Raw genomic sequence first — 22477 nt, forward strand, 5'->3', positions numbered from 1 at the left:
TCTGGCCTTACCCTTCTTGAACTCCTCCAGCATGGCATCCAACTTGGTGTCATGGAAGACAAAGTGCACCGGGTGGTTATAGAAGCGAGTAATAGTCTTGAGGGGGGTGCAGTCATCGGGGTCCACGAAGGCCAAGTCTTTGACGTAGAGAATATCTACAATATTGGACTGCTCGTCTTCGAACACCGGGATGCGGGTATAGCCGCTTTCCATAATCTCCGACATGGTGTTGAAGTCCAGGATGGCATCGCTGCGGATCATGAAGCAGTCCTGGAGCTGGGTCATGATATCCTCTACAGTTTTGGTCCGTAGTTCCAGGGCACCCTGGATCATATTGAGCTCCTCTTTCACGAGGTCATTATAGGGCTCCGTCACCTTCAACATCTCCATCAGCTTCTCCCGGTTGTAAACAGTGCGAATCTCCTGGCCCAGAAAAAAGTCCAGGAGCTTGCTGATGGGAAAACTGAGGGGGAAGGTGAGTAGCATAAAGAATTTGGTGAGAAGGATGGTGTTGGCACCCACAGCCAGCCCATGTCGGGAGCACAGGGCCTGCGGTAGGATCTCCCCAAAGATGACAATGCCAATGGTGGAGGAGGCCACCGCCATAAGGCCGGACCCGATGAGGTTGTCTAGAAGGATGGTGAGGGAGGTGTTGACCAGCACGTTCCCTAGGAGCAACGAGCAGAGAAGGTAGTTGCCCTTGCGCCGGATGGGCTCAATCTTGCGGGCATAGCGCCTCTCCTTCTCGGTGCCACAGTTCTGCACGATGCGCAGCTCCATGGGGTCCAGGGCCATAAGCCCGAGGTTAAGGCCAGAAAATATGCCCGACAGCACCAGCAGCACCGTAATTAGGAGAATGTGCAGCCAGAGAGGCAGGAACCTCCCAGGCTCCTCCACCATGAAGAGCAGGGAGTCCTTGTCCATCCACTTCAGCCAGGGCCCATCGGGCTGGGCCCGGGTGCACAGTGCATACAGCTTCATGTTCTCGCTCCTCCGGAGGAACTTGGTGAGCACCACCAGCACGCCGGACGTGTTCCCGCGGCTCACGTTGACCAGCTGCTGGACGACCAGGTCCTTGGTGAGCTCGAGGCAGCTGGAGGACTTGTGGAGGGTCTCGGCATCGTCTACCTCGGTGAAGGAGATCAGGTTGCTGGAGATGTTGCCTAGGCTGTAGCCGTACAGCCTCAGGTTCACAGTGCTGCCCTCGGACACGAAGATTATGCCATCCGGGTTCGTCCCACACGACTTGTTGCAGCTCGCCAGCCTCATGCCCACGATCGCGCCCTGCTGGGGGCTGCCCTGGCCCCGGGCCCCCAGCGCCCACAGCAGCACCAGCAGCACCGGCGCTGCCAGGAGGAGGCGCCCGCGGGCCGGCCCGCCGCCCGGGCGCCCGCCCCCGCCCACCGGCGCCATGTTGCTCTGGCTCTGCCGCCGCCGCCGCTCCCCACGCCGCGCGGCCCCTCGCCGCACCGCCGCTCCGGCCGCTCTGGCCGTTCCGGCCGTTCCGCTGCCGCCGAGCCAACTGCCAGGGCCGCGAGCCTGACGTCAGGTCAGCGCCCCGCCCGCCACGCCCCGCCGGCCCACGCCCCTCATTTGCATTGGAGGCCCCGCCCCCGGGGCTCGCTGCTTGAGCGCCCGCCCTTAAGGGGGTCCAGACGCTTAAGGTGGAGCAGCGCCGGAGCGCGAGAGCCGCCGGCGGGTACCCGCCCAGTGCTCCGCCTCCGCGCCCTTCCCCGCCTTTCTCTGCCAGTGGGGCCAGCTCTCCTCCGGGACCTGGTCTCCTAGCCACGCCGTTCCTGTTCCTCGGCCTCACCAGGCCGCACGTGGGAGGCTCCTCTCCCGTCCCGCACCTGCAGCTAGGGGTGGCCCGCTCTGCAGGCAGGGCGAGAAAAGTGCTTTTCCTGATGTAGAAAGAGAAAAAGGACACCTGAGGGCTTAGGCTGGCATTGCAGCCTGCCCCTTGGAGACTTTTCTGGCCTCCTCACTGCTGAGATTTTTGCCGACCTTGTCCTAAGGTCAGAAGTAGATTCCCCCAGCCCCAGCCCCAGCCCCAGCCCCAGCCCCAGCCCGACGATGCTTCCATCAACCAGTGGCTGCCTGATGTGGAAGGCAAATCTGGGAACTAAGGTCATAGAAGGGCCAGGCTCTGGCCTAGGCTTGTCTCCTGTCTCTTCCATTTAGCATGGATATTTATTGAACACCTACTTTGTACCAGGCACTTGTTCTAGGCTCTGACAATAGAGCAGTGAACAAGCCGAAGTCGCTGCCCATTGGGGTTTACAGTCTAGAACAGAAAACAGGATATAAACAAGTAAACACATATATTAATTAAATTTCCCCAACAACCCTCAGAGTTAGTAGAATTATTTCCATTTAGAGATGCAGAAATTGAGCCAAGACACAAATCCTGGTCCCTCCATACTGTCATCTCCCAGCCCATTTCTCAATCTGTAAATGAGGGTAAGAATGATAGAGCATTACTTCGCTAAGCTTGTGGGAACTGTGGACCTAGACATTGAACACGACAGGACAGCTCTTTAGAATATTCTTTGGCTAGGTAGTAGTTGTTGCTACCTGCCTTCCAGGACCAAACTCCTAACCCCAAATTGTGGTGACTGATTAGCTGGGCAGCTGGTTGTGGACATGAGCAGGCAGGCGCGGCAGTGGGCCTATCCCTGAAATGACTGCTTCGTGAATGGCCCTACCCCTGTGTCAGTAGGGTGTATAAGGAAGACCGCAGCTGCCCGCCCTGTGAGGGAGAAGGAGACAGACAGATAAATATCCTTACAATAATTGCAGAGGTGCACAGAGAAGATCAGGTACTGGGTTGACCACCAGGTCTCACAGCAAATCTTTTCCCAGTACTGAAGACACAGAACCCACTTTACTCTCTTCCCGCACCGACACTTGTATTTATTTTCATTTTGGTATAATGTTTGCTAATAAAAGCAACAATCAGTACCAAACAGAAGGAGCCTAAACAGAAAGGATCATACAATGTTGTGGGAGGAGGTGTGGTAGCAGAGGCCCTGACTCAAGAAAGCCCTGTTAGCCGAGATTGAGGGGTCTGTAAACTAGGCCAGCCTGGAGAAGTCTGTTGCAAGTAGGGGCCCCACTCATAGCGGATACTTTGTAGTGAGTGCCCAGCAGGCCAGTTTTTTCGAGGAATAGGAGCCTTGGAATGGGCACTGGCTGAGACAGAACAAAAGCAGAACCTTGACTGCCTGTTCCTTCCCTGTCTCCACCAACCAGGAAGAGCCACCTGAATTGCCTCAAAGCAAGCCCAGCTCTCCTCATCTCCTAGTGAGCTGTAACACCAGCGCCCTGCTCCACTCCTACCCCCACCTCCCATACTTAGAAACTTTCCCATTCTACTATCAATCAATTGGCTATTTTTTCCCTTTTTCTTATGATTTTATTTTTTTCTCTATTATGTCTTTTTTCTGCTTAAGTACAAATTGGCTCTTTTTATTTTACCCTTTTCAGGCTGTCCACACTCAGAAGCTCTGTTCATATGCACTGAGTCTAATGACAGAAGCCAATAAAGAAAAGGAAAAATAAGTTTTGTAGATATTCAGGGTAAATGTGGGATTACCAGCTTGGGCAACATAGCGAAAACTCGTTTCCACTAAAAATTTAGAAAATAAAAAGTTAGCTTGGCATGATGGTGCACACCTGTAGTCCCAGGACCTCGGGAGGCCAAGGCGGGCAGATCACCTGAGGTCAGGAGTTCAAGACCAGCCTGGCCAAGATGATGAAACCCCATCTCTACTAAAAATACACAGTTAGCCAGGTGAAGTGATGCACGCCTGTAGTCCCAGCTACCCGTGACGCTGAGGCAGGAGAATCACTTGAACCCAGGAGGCGGAGGTTGCAGTGAGCCGAGATCACGCCACTCACTCCAGCCTGGGTGACAGAGCGAGACTCCATTTCAAAAAAAAATAAATAAATACAATAAAAATAAAAAGATAAACACAGTATCACTTGTTGGAGGAGGCACACGGGGCCCAGGCCAAAATCCAGGTTCAGCTGCTGCCAGCTTGCAACCCTGGTTAGGGAGTCTGCCTTTTCTGCATCTGCCACATTGAAATACCTCTCCCACCGTGGGGACAGCATGGAGACAGCGGTCTGTTAACATGCTGAGTCAGGAAGCTTGGATGCATGTGTGACTCTCTGTTAGCCAGGCGGTGAGAATGGCAGAAAGCAAACGTGCAAGCGAGGAGCCTCTCTCCTTTGGGGGCAGATAAAGGCATGATCAAACCTGTTCTCTCTGCCTCAGGGTGGCAAGTCCTTACTTACCTAGTGGCTTCTATTTGCAAGTAGAAATTGCCCAGAGGGGTCCTGATCCTGGACCCCTGAGCATGTAACAGCACCCTAGTCATGAGATCCTTGGAGCTCACTGCTTCTTTCCAGGTGTAAGCCCTATGGCAACATGGCTACACCTCCCATAATTGAGCCCGCTCCCTTCTGGTTCTGTGCAGGGAAACAGTCTTAAAGGCTTAGTGCCTCTTCGCTTGTACCTGGCATCGCGCTGATGCTGGAGATCCGATGATGAACAAGGATCCTGAATTAGTAACCCGGCATCTAATCCTCCCAGGCTAGCTTCTTAGCCCTCTTCACCCTCTGGGTCTCCAAGATGGGGAGTTGCTGGCAGAGGAGCTGCTGGCAGAAAAGCTGCCCTTCTGCTAGTGGGGCTCAGAGCCTGAGGCCTGCCCTGGCCCCACAATGGGCAGAATCCCTCCGGGTGCACTGTGGGCCCCAGGGTTGGAGAACCTGGCTGGGGACCATGAGACATCTTTTCAGGGTGAGCTATGTGCCATCGTCAGTACATGCAGTGGCCTGTTCACCGGCTGCCCATGAGTCTACTATGATAGCCCTGAACACCTGCAGGACTCATCTATGCCGTTAAATTGTCTCAGGAAGGAAGGAGCAGTCAACCCTCTACAGAAGGACAGAGTGAGCGTGGAGTTAGCTAGGGTGGTGCTCAAATCCCAACTCAGGTCATCCCAGCAAGTGGGGACATGAGGACCTGGATAGGAGGATGTCATGATTTCTACCTGAGACAAATGTTTAATGGAGCCAGAGGAGAGAGTGAGAGCATCACATCAGTGGGTCCAGGCCAAGGAAGTCGAATGCCACAGCAGCAAAGGTGAAGGGGTTTGTATTAAATATGTAAGTGGGCTTCAAGATTCCTCTGGCCACAGGACAAATTGTTTTTCTTGGGAGCAGGACCATGGAAGGCAGGATGCCCCACCATGGAGGTTCAGAGCACAGCTTTGAAGGGCCCTGGGGGCTGGCTTGGCTGCTGATTGCCTGTGTGACCTGGGACTCTGGGACATTCTCTAGTGTTGAGTGAAATGATAAGCCATAAGTACTTCACAAGTGCCTGGCCCATGGTAAGAGCTCAATAAACATGCCCAGTCACCATGATAATTATGAAAATGATGTGGCCAGGATCCTTTTTTCTCTTTTTCTTTTTTTTTTAAGACGGGGTCTTACTCTGTCATCCAGGCTGGAATGCAGTGGCATAATCATGGCTCACTGTAGCCTCAACCTCCCTAGGCCAAGTAATCCTCCCACCTCAGCCTCCTGAGTAGCTGGGACCACAGTCCCAGTGCATGCCACCATGCCCAGCTAATTTTTTTTGTTTTTTGTAGAGACAGGGTCTCCCTGTGTTGCCCAGTCTGGTCTCAAACTCCTGGCCTCAAGTGATCCTCCTAGTTTGGCCTCCCAAAGTGTTGGGATTACAGGTGTGAGCCACTGTACCCAGCCCCACAGCCAGGATTTTTAGAAGCCGCTTGTAAATTTCCTTAGCTCCAGTGTGTCTCTCCATCCACCTGTAGCCACAGTCTTCTTGTTCATTTTCTTCCCTTTCCTCCAGAGGGAGAACACCAGGCGTGGATGATGAGGGAAGAAGGGAGGTTGAGGGGGAGGCCACCTGGGACTAAGCAAGACCCCGTTGGACCCTTGGGCCTCCTTCGGGAGGACAGAAAGGAGGCGGGAGTGGAGGAGAAGCCTGTTGGAAGAGAGCCTAAGAAAGGTTTTCATAGCACAGAGGGGCTCAAGCTGAAAAGGCTGGGCAAGCCAGGAAGAGAGGGAAGCCTCTCATTCAGCGTCAGACACCTGGCAAGCCCTTAGGCAAGGCCTGCCTGGGAAGCCCCTGCAAGTACCAGGGCCTGGGTGGGGAGTCCCTCGGCCTGCCCTCTCTCATGCCACCCTCCTCCTGCCCACTGTCCCCAAGAATGGCTACCCCAGGAAGCTTTTCCTTCCACCTCCAAAAACCCAAAGACCATTATTTTAAGACATTAACTATAAATCACTAGAGAAAAACAAGAAAGAACAAGATAACAGACACTGAGTATTTATAAAGGCCTAATAACAAAGTGCTTGGAATCATCGTCCCTAGTTTCTGACCCTTTTTCTGAGTTGGCAAATGGAAAAAAGTCTATAGCAAAAATATCAAGGGCTCTTTCCCTTGCTAACCAGAGAATTGGGGCAAAGTGCTTCACCTCTTAGGGCCTTGGTTTCTCTATTTTTAAGATGGGGATTACCTGGGAGGCAGAGGTTTCAGTGAGCTGAGGTCACAGCACTGAACTCCAGCCTAGGCGACAGAGTGAAACTCTGTCTCAAAAAACAAAAACAAAAAAAAGGCCGGATGCGGTGGCTCACACCTGTAATCCTAGCACTTTGGGAGGCCAAGGTGGGGAGATCACCTTAGGTCAGAAGTTTGAGACCAGCCTGGTCAACATGGTGAAACCCCATCTCTACTAAAAATACAAAAATTAGCCAGGTGTGGTGGTGTGCACCTGTAATCCCAGCTACTCAGGAGGCTGAGGCAGGAGAATTGCTTGAATCCAAGAGGCAGAGGTTGCAGTGAGCCGACATTGTGCCATTGCACTCCTGCCTGGGCGACAAGAGTAAGACTAAAATAAATAAATAAATACATCCATAAAATAAATAAAAGTAAATAATTTAAAAAATAAGATGGGAGGCCAGGCGTGGTGGCTCACGCCTGTAATCCCAGCACTTTGGGAGGCCGAGGCAGGCGGATCACGAGGTCAGGAGATCGAGACCATCCTGGCTAACACGGTGATACCCCGTCTCTACTAAAAATACAAAAAATTAGCCGGGTGTGGTGGCGGGCGCCTGTAGTCCCAGCTACTCAGGAGGCTGAGGCAGGAGAATGGTGTGAACCCGTGAGGCGGGGGTTGCAGTGAGCCAAGATTGTGCCACTGCACTCCAGCCTGGGCAACACAGAGAGACTCCATCTCAAAAAAAAAATAAAAATAAAAATACATAAATAAGATGGGGATCAAGAGACCCTTCTCACTGCATCAAAAAGACGAAATGAGCCAGAGTTTGAAAGCACTGCTCCATAAATATTAGTTCCTTTTCCTTCCCCAGTCCAAGATTTTCAATTACATTTCAATCATTTGATCATTTGTGTAATTTTCTATTTTTACTGGGCTTCTAAAATGCAAACGTTATACATGTTCACTGCAACAAATTCAAATAACACAGTGTATAAAGTAGAAAACGTTGGTTCTCCTTCCCCTTCATCCCAGGGCCCAGGGATTATTTTTCTGTTCAGTATTTTGCCACCGTCTGCCTTCTTCATTACCTTCTCTACCATACTCTGGGCTAGAGGCCATTTCTTATTGGGTTTAGAATCCCTCGGGGACAAAAACTGTATCATAGTCATCTCTGTATCAGGAGTGCCCAGCATTCCATATGCATTTATGGAATGAATTGGATTTCCCTTAAAAAAGAAGTATGAGCTGCGTGCAGTGGTATGCACCTATAATCCCAGCTACTCAGGAGGCTGAGGCAGAAGGATCAATTGAGCCCAAGAGTTTGAGGCTGCAGCATGTTACAATTAGTCCTGTGATTAGCCACTGTACTGTAGCCTGGGCAACACAGCAAGACCCCGTCTCTAAAAAAAAAAAAATAAAGTGGAGTAGGAATAATACTCTTGGGGCCCAGGGGTAGGAAATGAGTGGGAAGCACTTGGCCAGCGGCCTTATATGTAAAATTACAATTCTGTTTCCAGAGACTATATGTATTGATATAAGTTCTGTTCTTTTTCTTTTTTTTAAATCTGTGTCTTGATCCAACTAAATTGATTTCTTGACTGATCCACATTTGAGAAATACTGGTCTCATATATTGCTCATGGACATCCCAGTGGAATTCCTCTGGGAGGAAGGCTGCAGGGACTGGTGGGCGTTAGAAGGCTCTAGTATATGTAAGCGGCACCCACACCCACAGAACTTGGCACAACTCACATGTGGCAATAAATCACCTCGGGCATACTAATGAGGCAAGTTCCTGATTCCTCAATCTTATTGTGTCCCAACTCACCCAGAAATCCATACAGCCTTTGAGATCTTCATTTCCAAGTATCCAGATTTTCTCAGGTTTGTCCCAAACAATTGCCAAGGTGCCAATTACCTGTAGACATTTAGCAACCAGCTCAACTTGCTGGGCCTCGGGGCCTTTATCTTTAACATAAGAGGACTGGATCAGATAAACAGGTTCAATGCTGATTTAAATTCCTGGATGTGTAATTCTTCCTGGGCAACACAGGAAAGAATTGCAACTGACCTCTGTAAGGTGAAGGCAAAATCAGCATCGTCAGATGTAGTGGGCACCTGTTGTTTAGGTCTGTCCGGCTTCCTGTCCTCTTTCTTCCAGGCGAGTACCTCCCCTTTCTCTGGAGACTTGTCCCTCCTCCATTTCCAAGGGTTCCAGTAGGAATGGGCAACTACCCAGGCATGGACAATCAAAGCACCCCTGGCTGTGGTTCATCTACAGTGGGGAGGGGACCGAGAAGGGTTGATCAGGGGTCTGACTGGGGCTTTTATATAAGGAGGAGGTCCCTAAATGGAGGTTATGGAAGGCTCAAGCTGTCAGCTGCAGTGTCCCCTCTACCTGCTGAATGCACTGCTTCTGTCCCCCTTCACCTCAGCTCTGCAAGGAGACTGGGAGGGGTACCATTCTTAGTCTCATTTCCCAAATAGAGATTTGGAAAGGTTAAGAATCCTTCTCAGGGTTGGGTGCAGCGGTTCATACCTGTAATCCCAGCGCTTTGGGAGGCTGAGGAGAATCACTTGAGGCCAGGAGTTTGAGACCAGCTTGGGTAACATAGTGAGACCACTACCACCAACCCACCCCCGCCCCCACTCCCATCTCTACAAAAGTTAAAAAATAGGCCGGATATGGTAGCTCACGCCTGAATCCCAGCACTTTGGGAGGCAGAGGTGGGTGTATCACCTGAAGTCAGGAGTTCGAGACCAGCCTGGCCAATATAGTGAAACCCCATCTGTACTAAAAATACAAAAACTTAGCTGGGCATGGTGGTGGGCACCTGTAATCACAGCTACTTGGGAGGCTGAGGAATGAGAATCACTGGAACCCAGGAGGCAGAGGTTGCTGTGAATCGGGATTGCACCACTGCACTCCAGCCTGGGCAACAGAGCAAGACTGTCCAATAAAATAAAAAATAAAATAAAATAAAATAAAATAAAATAAAATAAAATAAAATAAAATAAAACATATAAAAATAAAATGGCTGGGCGCGGTGGCTCACGCCTGTAGTCCCAGCACTTTGGGAGGCTGAGAAGGGTGGATCACCTGAAGTCAGGAGTTCGAGACCAGCCCGGCCAACATGGTGAAACCTCATCTCTACTAAAAATACAAAAATTAGCTAGGCACGTTGACGCGTGCCTGTAATCCCAGCTGCTGGGGAGGCAGAGGCAGGAGAATCGCTTGAACCCGGGAGGCGGAGGTTGCAGTGAGCCAACATCACGCCACTGCACTCTAGCCTAGGTGACAGAGTGAGACTCCATCAAAAAAAAAAAAAAATCAGTTGGGCGTGGTGGCGGATGCCTGTAATCCCAACGACTCAGGAAGCTGAGGCAGGAGAATTGCTTGAACAGGAGAGGCAGAGGGTGCAGTGAACTGAGATTGGGCCACTGCACTCCAGCCTGGGTGACAGAGCAAGACTCCGTCTCAGAGAGAAAAAGAAAAAAAAGATTATGACCTTTTTATCAGTGATCTCAACTCAGTGGGGACTTAACATGACATGGTTTTATTTCTTTTCCATTCAAGGCTTTTAACCCATTTCTGTCACATTTCCCTTTCTGTATCCTTCTTGAGGTCTTGGATAGATTCCATAGCTTTAGTATGACTTTTAGCATTAAAAGCCCAATCAGGGCCTGTAATCCTAACACTTTAGAAGGCTGAGGAGGGAGGATTGCTTAAGCCCAGGAGTTCAAGACTAGCCTCGTCAACATGGCAAGACCCCATCTCTGTGAAAAACTTAAAAATTAGCCAGGCTTGGTGGTACACACCTGTGGTCCTTACTACTTGGGAGGTTGAGGCTGGAGGATCGCTTGAGCCCAGGAGTTCGAGCCTGCAGTGAGTCATAATTGCTCTACTGCATTCCAACCTCAGAGCAAGGCCCCGCCTCAAAAACCAAACCAAACCAAACAAACAAACAAAACAAGCCAGGCGTGGTGGCTCACGTATGTAATCCTAGCATTTTGGGAGGCTGAGATGGGCAGATCACTTGAGGTCATGAGTTCCAGACCAGCCTGGCAACCATGGCGAAACCCCGTCTCTACTAAAATACAAAAATTAGCCAGGCACAGTGGTGTGTGCCTGTAGTCCTAGCTACTTGGGAAGCTGAGGCAGGAGAATCGCTTGAACCCGGGAGGAGTAGGTTGCAGTGAGCTGAGATTGTGCCGCTGCACTCCTGCCTGGGTGACAGAGCGAGACTCCATCTGAAAGAAAGAAAGAAAGGAAAGAAAGAAAGAAAGAAAGAAAGAAAGAAAGAAAGAAAGAAAGAAAGAAAGAAAGAAAGAAATAAAGAAAGAAAGAAAGAAAGGAAGGAAGGAAGGAAGGAAGGAAGGAGAAAGAAAGAAAACAAAAACAAAACGAACAAACAAAAAAACAAACAAAAACCCCTGCCATCTCATTTCTGATGTATATCATCTGTGTCCCCTCCCTATCATCTTTCTCCAGGCTTGGGGATCAGTTTCTGCTGCAGGGACTTGGAGGTGGGGAAGGGCTTTGGTCAGCCTTTCACCCCTCCATTTGCTGCAGTTGGCTGGAGGGGGATATATTTGTGTGTGTTCGCTTGTGCCTGGTGTTGAGTGTAGGTGGTCATGGGATGGTTCTGGTACACATTCCCTTCCTTCTCAGGTCTAACTTTTCCAGTGTTGAGGAAAGAGAGAGAAGAAGGGTAATTTCTCTTTACTTAATTTCCCACAATTTAATCGCCACTCCTTTTGTGGTTGTTACTGGTTGACTGAGTGTGATTTGATGTCCAGATATTGGTTCTGGTAGTGGGAGGCTCAGCCCCTGTCAGTCCTCCTTGCTCCTTGCTTCTCACTGTTGGGGTCCCATTTGCCTGGTGGGTACCCTTCTTGGGGGAGCCTACCCAAGGGTTGTAGTAGAGACCACTCCAGGGCCAACCCCTCTTTTTTTTAAATTTTCAAGACAGGGCTTGGTTTGTTGCCCAGGCTAGAGTGCAGTGGTGCAATCTCGGCTCACTGCAGCCTCAACCTCCTGGCCTCAATTGATCCTCCCACCTCAGCCTCCCAAGTAGCTGGAACTACAGGCGTGCACCAGTGCACCCTGCCACCAATCCCTCTTTCTGTCCAGCTCTCTCCAATTCTCTCCTCCCTCTGCTCTAGGAGTGAGGGGGGCAGGAGAGTAAGTTCACTGCCTGAGCAGAGGTCTGACTGTGGCATGAGGTGCCAGTCTCCCTTCTTTGCAGGAGCCTCCGAATTGTTTTGGAATATCCCCTTCATTTGACTTGGAAAGGTATGTGAGTTATTATTATTATTATTTTTTGAGATGGAGTTTCACTCTTGTTACCCAGGCTGGAGTGCAATGGCATGATCTTGGCTCACCGCAACCTCCGCCTCCTGGGTTCAAGCAATTCTCCTGCCTCAGCCTCCCGAGTAGCTGGGATTACAGGCATGCGCCACCATGCCTGGCTAATTTTTGTATTTTTAGTGGAGACAAGGTTTCTCCATGTTGGTCAGGCTGGTCTCGAAGTCCTGACCTCAGGTGATCTGCCCACCTCAGCCTCCCAAAGTGCTGGGATAACAGCTGTGAGCCACCGCGCCCGGCATGAGTTATCTATTGATGCATAAAAAATTATCCCCAAAACTCAGTGGCTTAAAACAATAAGCAATGGGAGATTAGAATTTGGTGGGTGTTCTGGTACTCATTCAGTCAATTTGGTGGGGCAGTCACCTGAAGTTTTTTTGAGACGGAGTCTCGCTCTATCACCCAGGCTGGAGTGCAGTGGCGCGATCTCCGCTCACTGCAAGCTCCGCCTCCCAGGTTCACGCCATTCTCCTGCCTCAGCCTCTCCGAGTAGCTGGGACTACAGGCGCCCGCCACCACGCCCGGCTAATTTTTTTGTATTTTTAGTAGAGACGGGGTTTCACCGTGGTCTCGATCTCCTGACCTCGTGATCCGCCCGCCTCGGCCTCCCAAAGTGCTGGGATTACAAGCGTGAGCCACCGCGCCCGGCCTACCTGAAGGTTTTAATTGGGGCTGGAAGATCCACCTCCAACCTCACTCTCCTGGCTGTTGGCAAGAGGCTTCAGTTTCTCACCATGAGGACCTGCGTGAAGGGCTGCTCACAATATTGTAGCTGGCTTTCCCTAGAGTAAGTGATCCGAGGAGAAAAACACCGAGGTGGAGGCCACAATGTCTTCTATGACTTAGCTTCAGAAATGCCATATCACTGCTTCTTCTATATCCTATTGGTCACATAGACCAAACCTAATATCATGTGGGAAAGAACTATACAAGGGCATGAATAGCAGGAGGGGAAATCATGGGGGCCATTTGGAAGTGACTATCACAACAGGTGAGGGAAAATTATCTTTACTGAGCACTGATCCACTGATAAATTTCCCACCATCCTGACCCCTAACAGCTTCTGTCTCTTTTATTTTTTTTGGATGGAGTTTCACTCTTGTTGCCCAGGCTGGTGTACAATGGCACAATTTGGCTCATTGCAACCTCAGCCTCCCGGGTTCAAGCGATTCTCCTGCCTCAGCCTCCCGAGTAGCTGGGATTACAGGCATGCGCCACCACGCCCGGCTAATTTTGTATTTTTAGTAGAGATAGGGTTTCTCCATCTTGGTCAGGCTGGTCTTGAACTCCTGACCTCTGTTGATCCATCCGCCTCGGCCTCCCAAAGTGCTGGGATTATAGGCATGAGCCACCACGCCTGGCCCACTCTCTATCTCTTTTTTAGACAGGGTCTCATTCCATCATCCAGGTTGGAGTGCAGTGGCACGATTATAGCTCACTATAATTTCAAACTCCTGGGCCCAAGTGATCGTCTGGCTTCAGCCTCCTGAGTAGCTGGAACTACAGGTGCTCACCACCATGCCCGGCTAATTTTTTCAATGTTTTTGTAGTGATGGGGTGTCATTATATTGACCAGGCTGGTCTCGGACTCCTGGTCTCAAGCCATCTTCCCTCCTCAGCCTCCCAAAGTGCTGGGATTACAGGTGTAAGCCACCATTCCCTGACCCAACAGCTTCTCTCTGTCTCTCTTTTGTAATTGGACAGCCTCCTGAGCCAGAGAAGGCTTAGAGAGACTTTCTGGCTTCTCTTAAAGACTGAAAATTTGGTCTTACTGGGGGTGATGGTATGGCTCTGAGGACTTGTTTTTTGCTTAGATGTCCAATAGACATCTACTATCACCAAAACGAAACTACTGATCTTTTCTCCATAAAGACGTATCTTCCATAATTTCCCTTCTATCAGTATGTGGCAATTCCATCTTTCCAGTTGCTGTGGCCCAAAATCTTGGAGTCATCCTTCACTCCTCTCCTTCTTTCTCTCTCTCTTTTTGAGACAGAGTCTCGCTCTGCCACACAGGCTGGAATGCAATAGTATGATCTCGGCTCACTGCAACCTCTGCCTCCCGGGTTCAAGCGATTCTCCTGCCTCAGCCTCCCGAGTAGCTGGGATTACAGGCACGTGCCACCACACCTGGCTGATTTTTGTATTTTTAGTAGAGATGGGGTTTCACCATGTTGGCCAGGCTGGTCTCGAACTCCTGACTTCAGGTGATCTGCCCGCCAGGGCCTCCCAAAGTGTGTGTTTACAGGCGTGAGTCACTGTGCCTGGCCCACTCCTCTCCTTCTCTTAGACCTCTGTGTTTCCCATCAGCAAACCCTGCTGGCTGTACCTTGAAAATATATCTAAGACCCATCCAGTAGCCACACCCAGCCCCCAGCCCTTCCCTTTCTCACTGGGTAACCGCACAGCCTCCTGCTTAGTCTCTTTGCTCCTACCCATTCTACTCTATAGTCACTCCTCAAGTCAGCAGCCAGAGTGATCCTTTAAAAATATAGGTTAGATTACAACCTCCTGTGTTCATAACCTTCCAGAGACTCTCCATCTCTTTTATTTATTTATTTATTTGAGACAGAGTCTCGCTCTGTCGCCCAGGCTGGAGTACAGTGGCGTGATCTCAGCTCATTGCAACCTCCACCTCCTGGGTTCAAGCAATCCTCCTGCCTCAGCCCCCACAAGTAACTGGGATTACAGATACGTGCCATCACGCCTGGCTAATTTTTGTATTTTTAGTAGAGACAGAGTTTCACCATGTTGGCCAGGCTGGTCTCAAACTCCTGACCTCAGGTCATCTGACTGTCTTGGCCTCCCAATGTGCTGGGATTATAGGCGTGAGCCACTGTGCCCAGCCCAGTCTTTCATTTCATGCTCTCAGAAGTCCAGTGTGGTAGGTTTCATCATACTCATTTTACAGAGAGAAGATTTGAGACTCAGAGAGATTATGTAATTTTCCTGAGATCATACAGTACAGCTGGGTCTCAAAAAGGCAGATGTTTCATTCCAACTCCAATCAGATATGCCAGAGTTCTCCTCCTTCACCACACCCCATTCTGCGATCCTTGGCGAATCTTATGCCCTAACTCTGTGAGAAGCAAGCATCTGGATCCCCAGAGGCATTGCTGAATTGTGGGAGCTCTGCCACTGCAAGGAGCCACCATAGATCTGAGATCTGGTCCTCAGGATACTGGTTTTTATCAATTCCCCTGCAAATAAACAAACTGGGAGGACTAAGTCACTCTGACTAAATTAATAACTAAGTGATAAACTAAGTGATTAATAACTAAGTAATAACTAAGTGATAAATAACTAAGTGATTACATACTAATTTCTTAATTTATACAGACAAATTAAACTGCTAAGAGGATTAGAACGTTAGGCTGGAAGTCTTTATAAAAATGCTCAGAAAATAGGCTTTATTTGAATAAAGTTATATGGAGTTATATGGAGATCTAACACAGACTACTTAGAAGCACTTTCTTTCCTGGACAGAACTGATACAACTCTGACTTATTTTCATCCCTTGACTGTTCTTTTTCTAGATTGCAGACGCCTTTCTCTTTAGTTATGACAACATTATATTGGATGGGTCACAATGAACTTTACTAGATTATAGTTAATTACAGTTTTCCTTCCCTCAGGGAAATTTAGAAAACACCACAAATGCATACCCAGCATATTTCCTCATCATCTCCAGGGGAGACTTTGAGAAGCTTTTTCTTATGGCAACTCTCATACATCCATGAAGCTAGAGGGAGTGTTGTGCACCTATATCTCAGCTCCAGCGGTTCTCAACATCCTGATGCTTTTTTTGTTTATCCATCCTACCCTTCTAAACACATACACATGATATTCCTCTAGAGTATCTTAAAGCAAATCTTTAATTCTTATCTCTAAATTCAGGAGTTGGAGCCTCTATGAACTGTTCTTGTCTTTTCTTTCTTTTTTTTTTTTTTTTTAAGAGATAGGGTCTCTCTCTGTCACTCAGGCTGTAGTGGAGTGGCCTGATCATGGCTCACTGCAGCCTTGACCCCCTGGGGTAAAATGTCTCAGCCTCCTGAGTAGCTGGGCCTACCGGTGCACACCACCATGCACAGACAATTTTTTGTATTTTTTGTATTTTTTAGAGACGGGGTCTTACCATGTTGTCCAGGCTGGTGTCAAACTCCTGAACTCAGTGATCCTCCTGCCTCGGCCTCCAAAGTGCTGGTACTACAGGTGTGAGCCACTGAGCCCAGCCTGTCCTAATCTTAAAGATTACCACAACAAGTCATTGTGAGGTCAAAATGAGATACTGGATGTGAAAGGGCTGTAGTTTTGAAAACTGGGCTGCATATTAAATTCTCTGGTGGAAGGAGGGGTGGGCACGATGGCTCACGCCTGTAATTCCAACACTTTCGAGGGCCAAGGTAGGAGGATGCCTTGAGCCCAGGAGTTCAAGACCAGCCTGGGCAAATAGCAAGACATTATCTCTACAAAAAATAAAATAAAATAATAGCCAGGCATGGTGACACCTGACTGTATTCCAACTACTCAGAAGGCTAAGGCAGGAGGATCCCTTGAGCCCAGGAGTTTGAGGCTGCAGTGAGCCATGATCACACCACTGTACTCTAGCCTGGGTGACAGAACAAGACCCCATCTCTTAAAAAAAAAAAAAGGCCAGGCATGGTGGCTCACTCCTGTAATCCCAGCACTTTGGGACTCTGAGGTGGGCAGATTGCTTGAACTCAGGAGTTCGAGACCAGCCTGGCCAACATGGTGAAACCCTGTCTCTACAAAAAATATAAAAATCAGGGGGGTGTGGTGGCATGTGTCTGTGGTCCCAGCTACTCAGGAGGCTGAGGCGGGAGGATGGCTCGAGCCTGGGAGGCAGAGGTTGCAGTGAGCCGTGATCACGCCACTGCCCTCCAGCCTGGGTGATAGAGTGAGACTCTCTCAAAAAAATAAAATTAAATTCTCCAGGTTTTATTTTTTTTTTCTTCAAAGCTAAATCCCTACACCTATTGAGTCAAGTGTCTGGCAGTAGGGCTCAGGCAAAGGTACCTACCCCAGGATATTTGACTGTGGCTTTCAGGAGGCCAATGTTGAGAAGTCACCGCTGGGAAGTAGCTGGCTAGTTAGTGTTGGAGCTGCTATCCTCTTGTATGCTCCAGTGGCTACCTGGGGAACTGGAGGTACCATTGGTAGGACCCGGTCAGCTGTGACTATTGGGCTGAAGATGGACCTGACCCACTGGATACCTGAGGATGGATGGATGGTTGTACTTGGCCTAGGGAGGGCTGCTTTGGTCCTGGGAGGGGGTGGATCAGAATTGAATGGCAAGGTTTATAAAAGAAGGGTGAGAAGCAGTGGAAAGAATAGGCCAAGAGGTTGCCCTGGAGCCTCTGTCATGGGGTGAAGGGGCATCAGGCTTCAAGGTGCTCCTGAGTGGAGGTACCTCTTTGGTTGTTGTTGTTTTTAATATTTTTAAAGGGACAGGGTCTCAACATCTTGCCCAGGCTGGTCTTGAACTCCTGGGCTCAAGCAATCCTCCCAAAGTGCTAGAATTACAGGCATGAGCCACCGTGCCCAGCCCTGCTCTTTGGTTTGGAAGACAGGAAGGTAGAGGAATCACGCAGAACTGCTGGAGTGCACAACTCACATTGTATATGAATACTCCGGCCCTGAAGTTGTGCAGCCCTAGATCATGGGAGAGAGATGATTCCACAGAGAAAAAGGGGACCACTAGGCAGCTGAAAAGATGGCAGCGCAAGACCTGAGCCAGCTTTCGGAGGTGCCTCTGCGTGTGAGTAAAAGGCGGTGTTGAAGGGGCCATGGCTACTTGTTCTCTTTCCCACCACCACCCCTCAACGCCTTGACTGTGTTGAACTTAGCTGAAGCTTGTGCTTCTGAAAAGCAGCAACAGTAAAGAAATCCCCCATCCTTTTGTGTTCCTTCCATCTCATTTTGTAGACTCCATTGTCCAGGCTGGAGTATAGTGGTGTGATCTTGGCTCACTGCAACCTCTGCCTCCCGGGCTCAAGTGATTCTCATGCCTCAGCCTCCCAAGTAGCTGGGATTACAGGCACGTGCCATGATGCCCAGCTAATTTTTTTGGTATTTTTAGTAGAGACAGGGTTTCACCATGTTTGTTGGCCAGGCTGGTTCTTAAACTCTTGACATGTGATCTGCCCACCTCAGCGTCTCAAAGTGCTGGGATTTCAGGCGTGAGCCACCGCGCCCAGCTGAGAAATGGCTGATCTTAACGGACTACCCTACTCTGGAATATCCCAAGATAAGACCCACTTCCACCCTTCCTCAGTGACTCAGATAAGACCCTCTCCATCCTTCCTCTCATGAAAAATCCCTTGTTTACCTGGAGTTACCCCAGGTCTCCTTTTTTTTTTTTTTTTTTGCTTTGAGACGGAGTTTCATTCTTGCTGCCCAGGCTGGAGTGCAATGGCATGATCTTGGCTCACTGCAACCTCTGCCTCCTGGGTTCAAGCGATTCTCCCGCCTCAGCCTCCCAAGTAGCTGGGATTACAGGCACCATGCCTGGCTAATTTTTGTATTTTTAGTAGACAGAGGGTTTCATCATGTTGGCCAGGCCAGTCTCCAACTCCTGACCTCAAGTGATTCTGCCCCGCACCCCCACCTCGGCCTCCCAAAGTGCTGGGATTACAGGTGTGAGCCACCGAGCCCTGCCTGTTCTTCCTTTCATTTTTTTTTTCTTTTGAGATGGAGTCTCGCTCTGTTGCTCAGGCTGGAGTGCAGTGGCGTGATCTTGGCTCACTGCAACCTCTGCCTCCTGGGTTCAAGCGATTCTCCTGCCTCAGCCTCCCGAGTAGCTGGGATTACAGGCGTGCACTACCACGCCCAGCTAATTTTTGTATTTTTAGTAGAGATGGGGTTTCACCATATTGGCCAGGCTGGTCTCGAACTCCTGACCTTGTGATCCGCCCGCCTCAGCCTCCCAAAGTGCTGGGATTACAGGTATGAGTCACCGGGCCTGACTCTTCCTTTTCTTTGATACATTCCTCATTAATAAGCATTCTTCCTATTGCAACAGTCTGAACAAAATGATTTGATTTATTGTCCAGTGCATCTCACCTTTCATACCCTTCTCCTTTATTCCCCTTTTCCTCATCACACAGAATTTTACAATGAGATTTCCGCAGGTGTCAATCTGTCAGAAATTCAGCTGACAGGGTGCATAACACTGCGAATGAATTTAATGCCTTTGAACTGAGTACACATGGTCCTGACTTAATGATGGTTTGACTTAGGATTTTTAGACTTTTTTTTTTTTTTTTTTTTTTTTTTTATTGAGACGGAATCTCGCTCTGTTGCCCCAGGCTGGAGTGCAGTAGCTCAATCGCAGCTCACTGCAAGCTCCGCCTCCCGGGTTCACGCCATTCTCCTGCCTCAGCCTCTCCAGAGTAGCTGGGACTACAGGTGCCCGCCACCACACCCGGCTAATTTTTTTGTATTTTTAGTAGAGATGGGGTTTCACTGTGGTCTCCATCTCCTGACCTGGTGATCCGCCCGCCTCTGCCTCCCAAAGTGCTGGGATTACAAGCGTGAGCCACCGCACCCGGCCTAGGATTTTTAGACTTTCGAATGGATTTGGTTTTTCTGTAGGTAGCCCCATTGTAAGTTGAGGACCGTCTGTACTTAACAATTATAAGTTGTACTTTATGTGTATTTTTTTCTTTCTTTTTTTTTTTTTTTGAGACAGAGTTTCACTCTTGTTGCCTAGGCTGGAGTGCAGTGGCATGATCTCGGCTCACTGCAACCTTCACTTCCCGGGTTCAAGTGATTCTCCTGCCTCAGCCTCCCAACTAGCTGGGATTACAGGCCTGCGCCACCACACCTGGCTAATTCTGTATTTTTAGTAGAGACGGGGTTTCTTCATGTTGGTCAGGCTGGCCTCGAACTCCCGACCTCAGATGAGCCACCCGCCTCGGCCTCCCAAAGTGCTGGGATTACAGGGGTGAGCCACCGCGCCCGGCCAAGACCTCGTCTCAAACCAAAAAGAAAAAAAAGAGGAAGGGAGGAAAAGAGCTGATGGCTTTTAGGATTAATTAATTTGTGTGCTTTCAATTCTTTTATATCTGTAGGTTGCTTGATGGCCCAGACTATCACGGCAAAGGAGTCATTTGCATTTGAAGAGAATGTGTCTTCCGCAGTTGTTAGGTGGAATTTCTATAAATATCTACAGGTCAAGTTAGTTGGTAGTGCGGTAGTCTTTTATAAACTAATAATTTTCCAGCTATTTTACGGATTTGTCTATTTCTCCTTTCACTGCTATATCTTCCAAATTGATTCAGAGAGCTGCAGTCAGGAGCGTACTATTGCAGAGAGGATAGAATGTTTGGGACCGGAAGAAACGTTTTATCTCTTTAAATTTACTCTCGTACGCAGAAAACAAAATAGTAATAAACTACGTATCCCAGCAAGCCTAGTGGAACTCAGGGCAAATGCAAATAAGGGAGTCTGGGCATTCGGCTACGCCCCTTTTCTGGGTTGGCAAGGCAACTGATACCCAAGCTAGCCAATCGGTGATATGCTCACCTGCAGGGGCGGGGGCTTGACGAGAGCCAATAGGACACGGGGAAGATGGTTCTTCGGGCCAATGGGTTGGGCGACGGGGCGGGCTTTTGATGAAGGGTCAGCGGTGGGAAAGATGGCGGCGAATCTGGGACCCCTTGGGTTGTGGCAGCAGTGGTGGCGATGTTTGTCGGCTCGGGATGGGTCCAGGATGTTACTCCTTCTTCTTTTGTTGGGGTCTGGGCAGGGGCCACAGCAAGTCGGGGCGGGTCAAACGTTCGAGTACTTGAAACGGGAGCACTCGCTGTCGAAGCCCTACCAGGGTGAGGCGCCTAGGGTGAGGTGGTCTTGCAGTGGGGCGGGCTTCGGGGCTTGATTTCAGGGGTAGAGGCGGGGGCGGCGAAGGGCTTCGTGGCCCAGAGAAAACTGCTGGCGGTGGTGAGGCCCACGGGGACTCCCTCCGCATTTGGGAGCCACAGGTCTGAAAGGCAGGAGTTAGGTGTGCCTGCCAAGCTCTGGAAGTTTCCAGTAGGTAAAGGCAGGGCTGTCGGGTGCCACTAGGGCTAGGCCTGGAGTTAGACAGGAGGAGTTTGGGAAGGGGAGAGAATTGAGAATGGTGAGGAGTGATTGAGGGCTACTAGCAATGAACCGGTCTCCAGGTGGACCTGTGGATGTGCTAGAAATAAAGCAGGAGGAAGAACTGGGGTAGAACTTGAACGAAATGAGAAGAAAGATGATAAATTTATGTTGCTGGGTAGAACCACCTTCTCTTCTCCAGCCTAGGGGCCCTATTGGTGAAAGAGGTTAGGGTTCACAGAACTCTAAGCACGGCTTATCAGCCAGAAAATTGATACAGTTAGCTACAAAACGATGACAAACCAGTGCAGATGGCTTAACTAACACAAGTCTTTCCTCACTAAGGCGTAGGTAGTGGGACAGAAAACAATTCAAAGTGCAAGAGTATACGCTACTACTAAGGGAAATCATTTGTTCACTTACATGCCTGGAGTGCCTCTGTGCTGATCTCTTTGCTAATGCTTATGGGTTTGCAGACACAAAGTTTTCACTCTTAAGTTTATAGTTGAGGGTACGGGGAGTAGCTTCACACTTTAGGGATTGTTTAAAGAAAGAATGTGACAGCCAGGCACGGTGGCTCACGTCTGTAATCCCAGCACTTTGGGAGGCCGAGGCGGGCGGATCACGAAGTCAGGAGATTGAGACCATCCTAGCTAACACGGTGAAACCCCATCTCTGCTAAAAATACAAAAAAATTAGCCGGGTGTGATGGCGGGCACCTGTAGTCCCAGCTACTCGGGAGGCTGAGGCAGGAGAATGGCGTGAACCTGGGAGGCAGAGTTTGCAGTGAGCTGAGATCGTGCCACTGCACTTCAGCCTGGGCAACAGAGCGAGACTCCATCTCAAAAAAAAAAAAAAAAGAATGTGACTAAGCCCCAGAGGCCTGAGGGTCAAACTCTTTTTATTTTTATTTATATGTTTTTAGAGACAGGGTCTTGTTCCATGGCCTAGGCTGGAGTGCAGTGGCACAATCATAGCTCATGCAGTTTCAATCTCTTGGGCTTAAGCGATCCTCCCACCGCAGCCTCCTGAATAGCTAGGACTATAGACAAGGACTACCACACCTGGCTAATTTTTATTTTTTTGGTAAGGACAGGATCTTTCTATGTTGCCCAGGCTGGTCTCAAACTGCTGACCTCAAGATACCCTCCCTCCTCAGCATCTCAAAGTGTGGGGATTACATGGGTGACCCACTGCACCTGGCCTGTCAAACTCTTTTTGATATAACTCAGGGAAATTTTTTTCTTTTATGATACTGAAGTTTACTCACATATAAAACGGGAAGGATGGATGTGAGCTATGGTTACTGTAACATGCATAAAGTGATAGTTCTGATGATGTACTTTGGGGTCCTCACCTGATAAAGGCCTTGTGAAAGTTGTAGAGATGGTAAGGATTTAAGATTCATGAGTGAGAGAAGATAGGAGATTGAGTGACATTAAAGGGGGAAAAAGATGATGGCTTAGCTTTCAGAGGCT

The 22477-nt window shown here is 49.4% G+C and overlaps 2 protein-coding genes across 8 annotated transcripts in view; one reads left to right on the top strand and one right to left on the bottom strand.

Annotated features, from left to right (window-relative positions):
- CNNM4 (cyclin and CBS domain divalent metal cation transport mediator 4) overlaps nt 1-1524 on the bottom strand; it is a 51259-nt gene extending 49735 nt beyond the window's left edge. For 2 of the 3 annotated variants that reach the window (XM_032178752.2, XM_058428457.1), the window contains exon 1: nt 12-1502. In XM_032178752.2, the coding sequence (XP_032034643.1) occupies nt 12-1413 (1402 nt within the window). In that variant the 5' untranslated portion in view covers nt 1414-1502. Of the gene's footprint in view, nt 1-11 lie in introns of all 3 variants that reach the window. The other variant, XM_032178753.2, reaches the window with a different exon arrangement.
- Nucleotides 1525-12551: 11027 nt separating this feature from the next.
- LMAN2L (lectin, mannose binding 2 like) overlaps nt 12552-22477 on the top strand; it is a 43279-nt gene continuing 33353 nt past the window's right edge. For 2 of the 5 annotated variants that reach the window (XM_032178824.2, XM_032178825.2), the window contains exon 1: nt 20536-20746. In XM_032178824.2, the coding sequence (XP_032034715.1) occupies nt 20560-20746 (187 nt within the window). In that variant the 5' untranslated portion in view covers nt 20536-20559. Of the gene's footprint in view, nt 12688-20535; nt 20747-22477 lie in introns of those variants that run through there. The other 3 variants (XM_058428458.1, XM_058428459.1, XM_058428463.1) reach the window with 2 other exon arrangements.

This window comes from Hylobates moloch, unplaced genomic scaffold, assembly GCF_009828535.3.
Source record: "Hylobates moloch isolate HMO894 unplaced genomic scaffold, HMol_V3 SCAFFOLD_15, whole genome shotgun sequence".
Lineage (NCBI taxonomy): Eukaryota > Metazoa > Chordata > Mammalia > Primates > Hylobatidae > Hylobates > Hylobates moloch.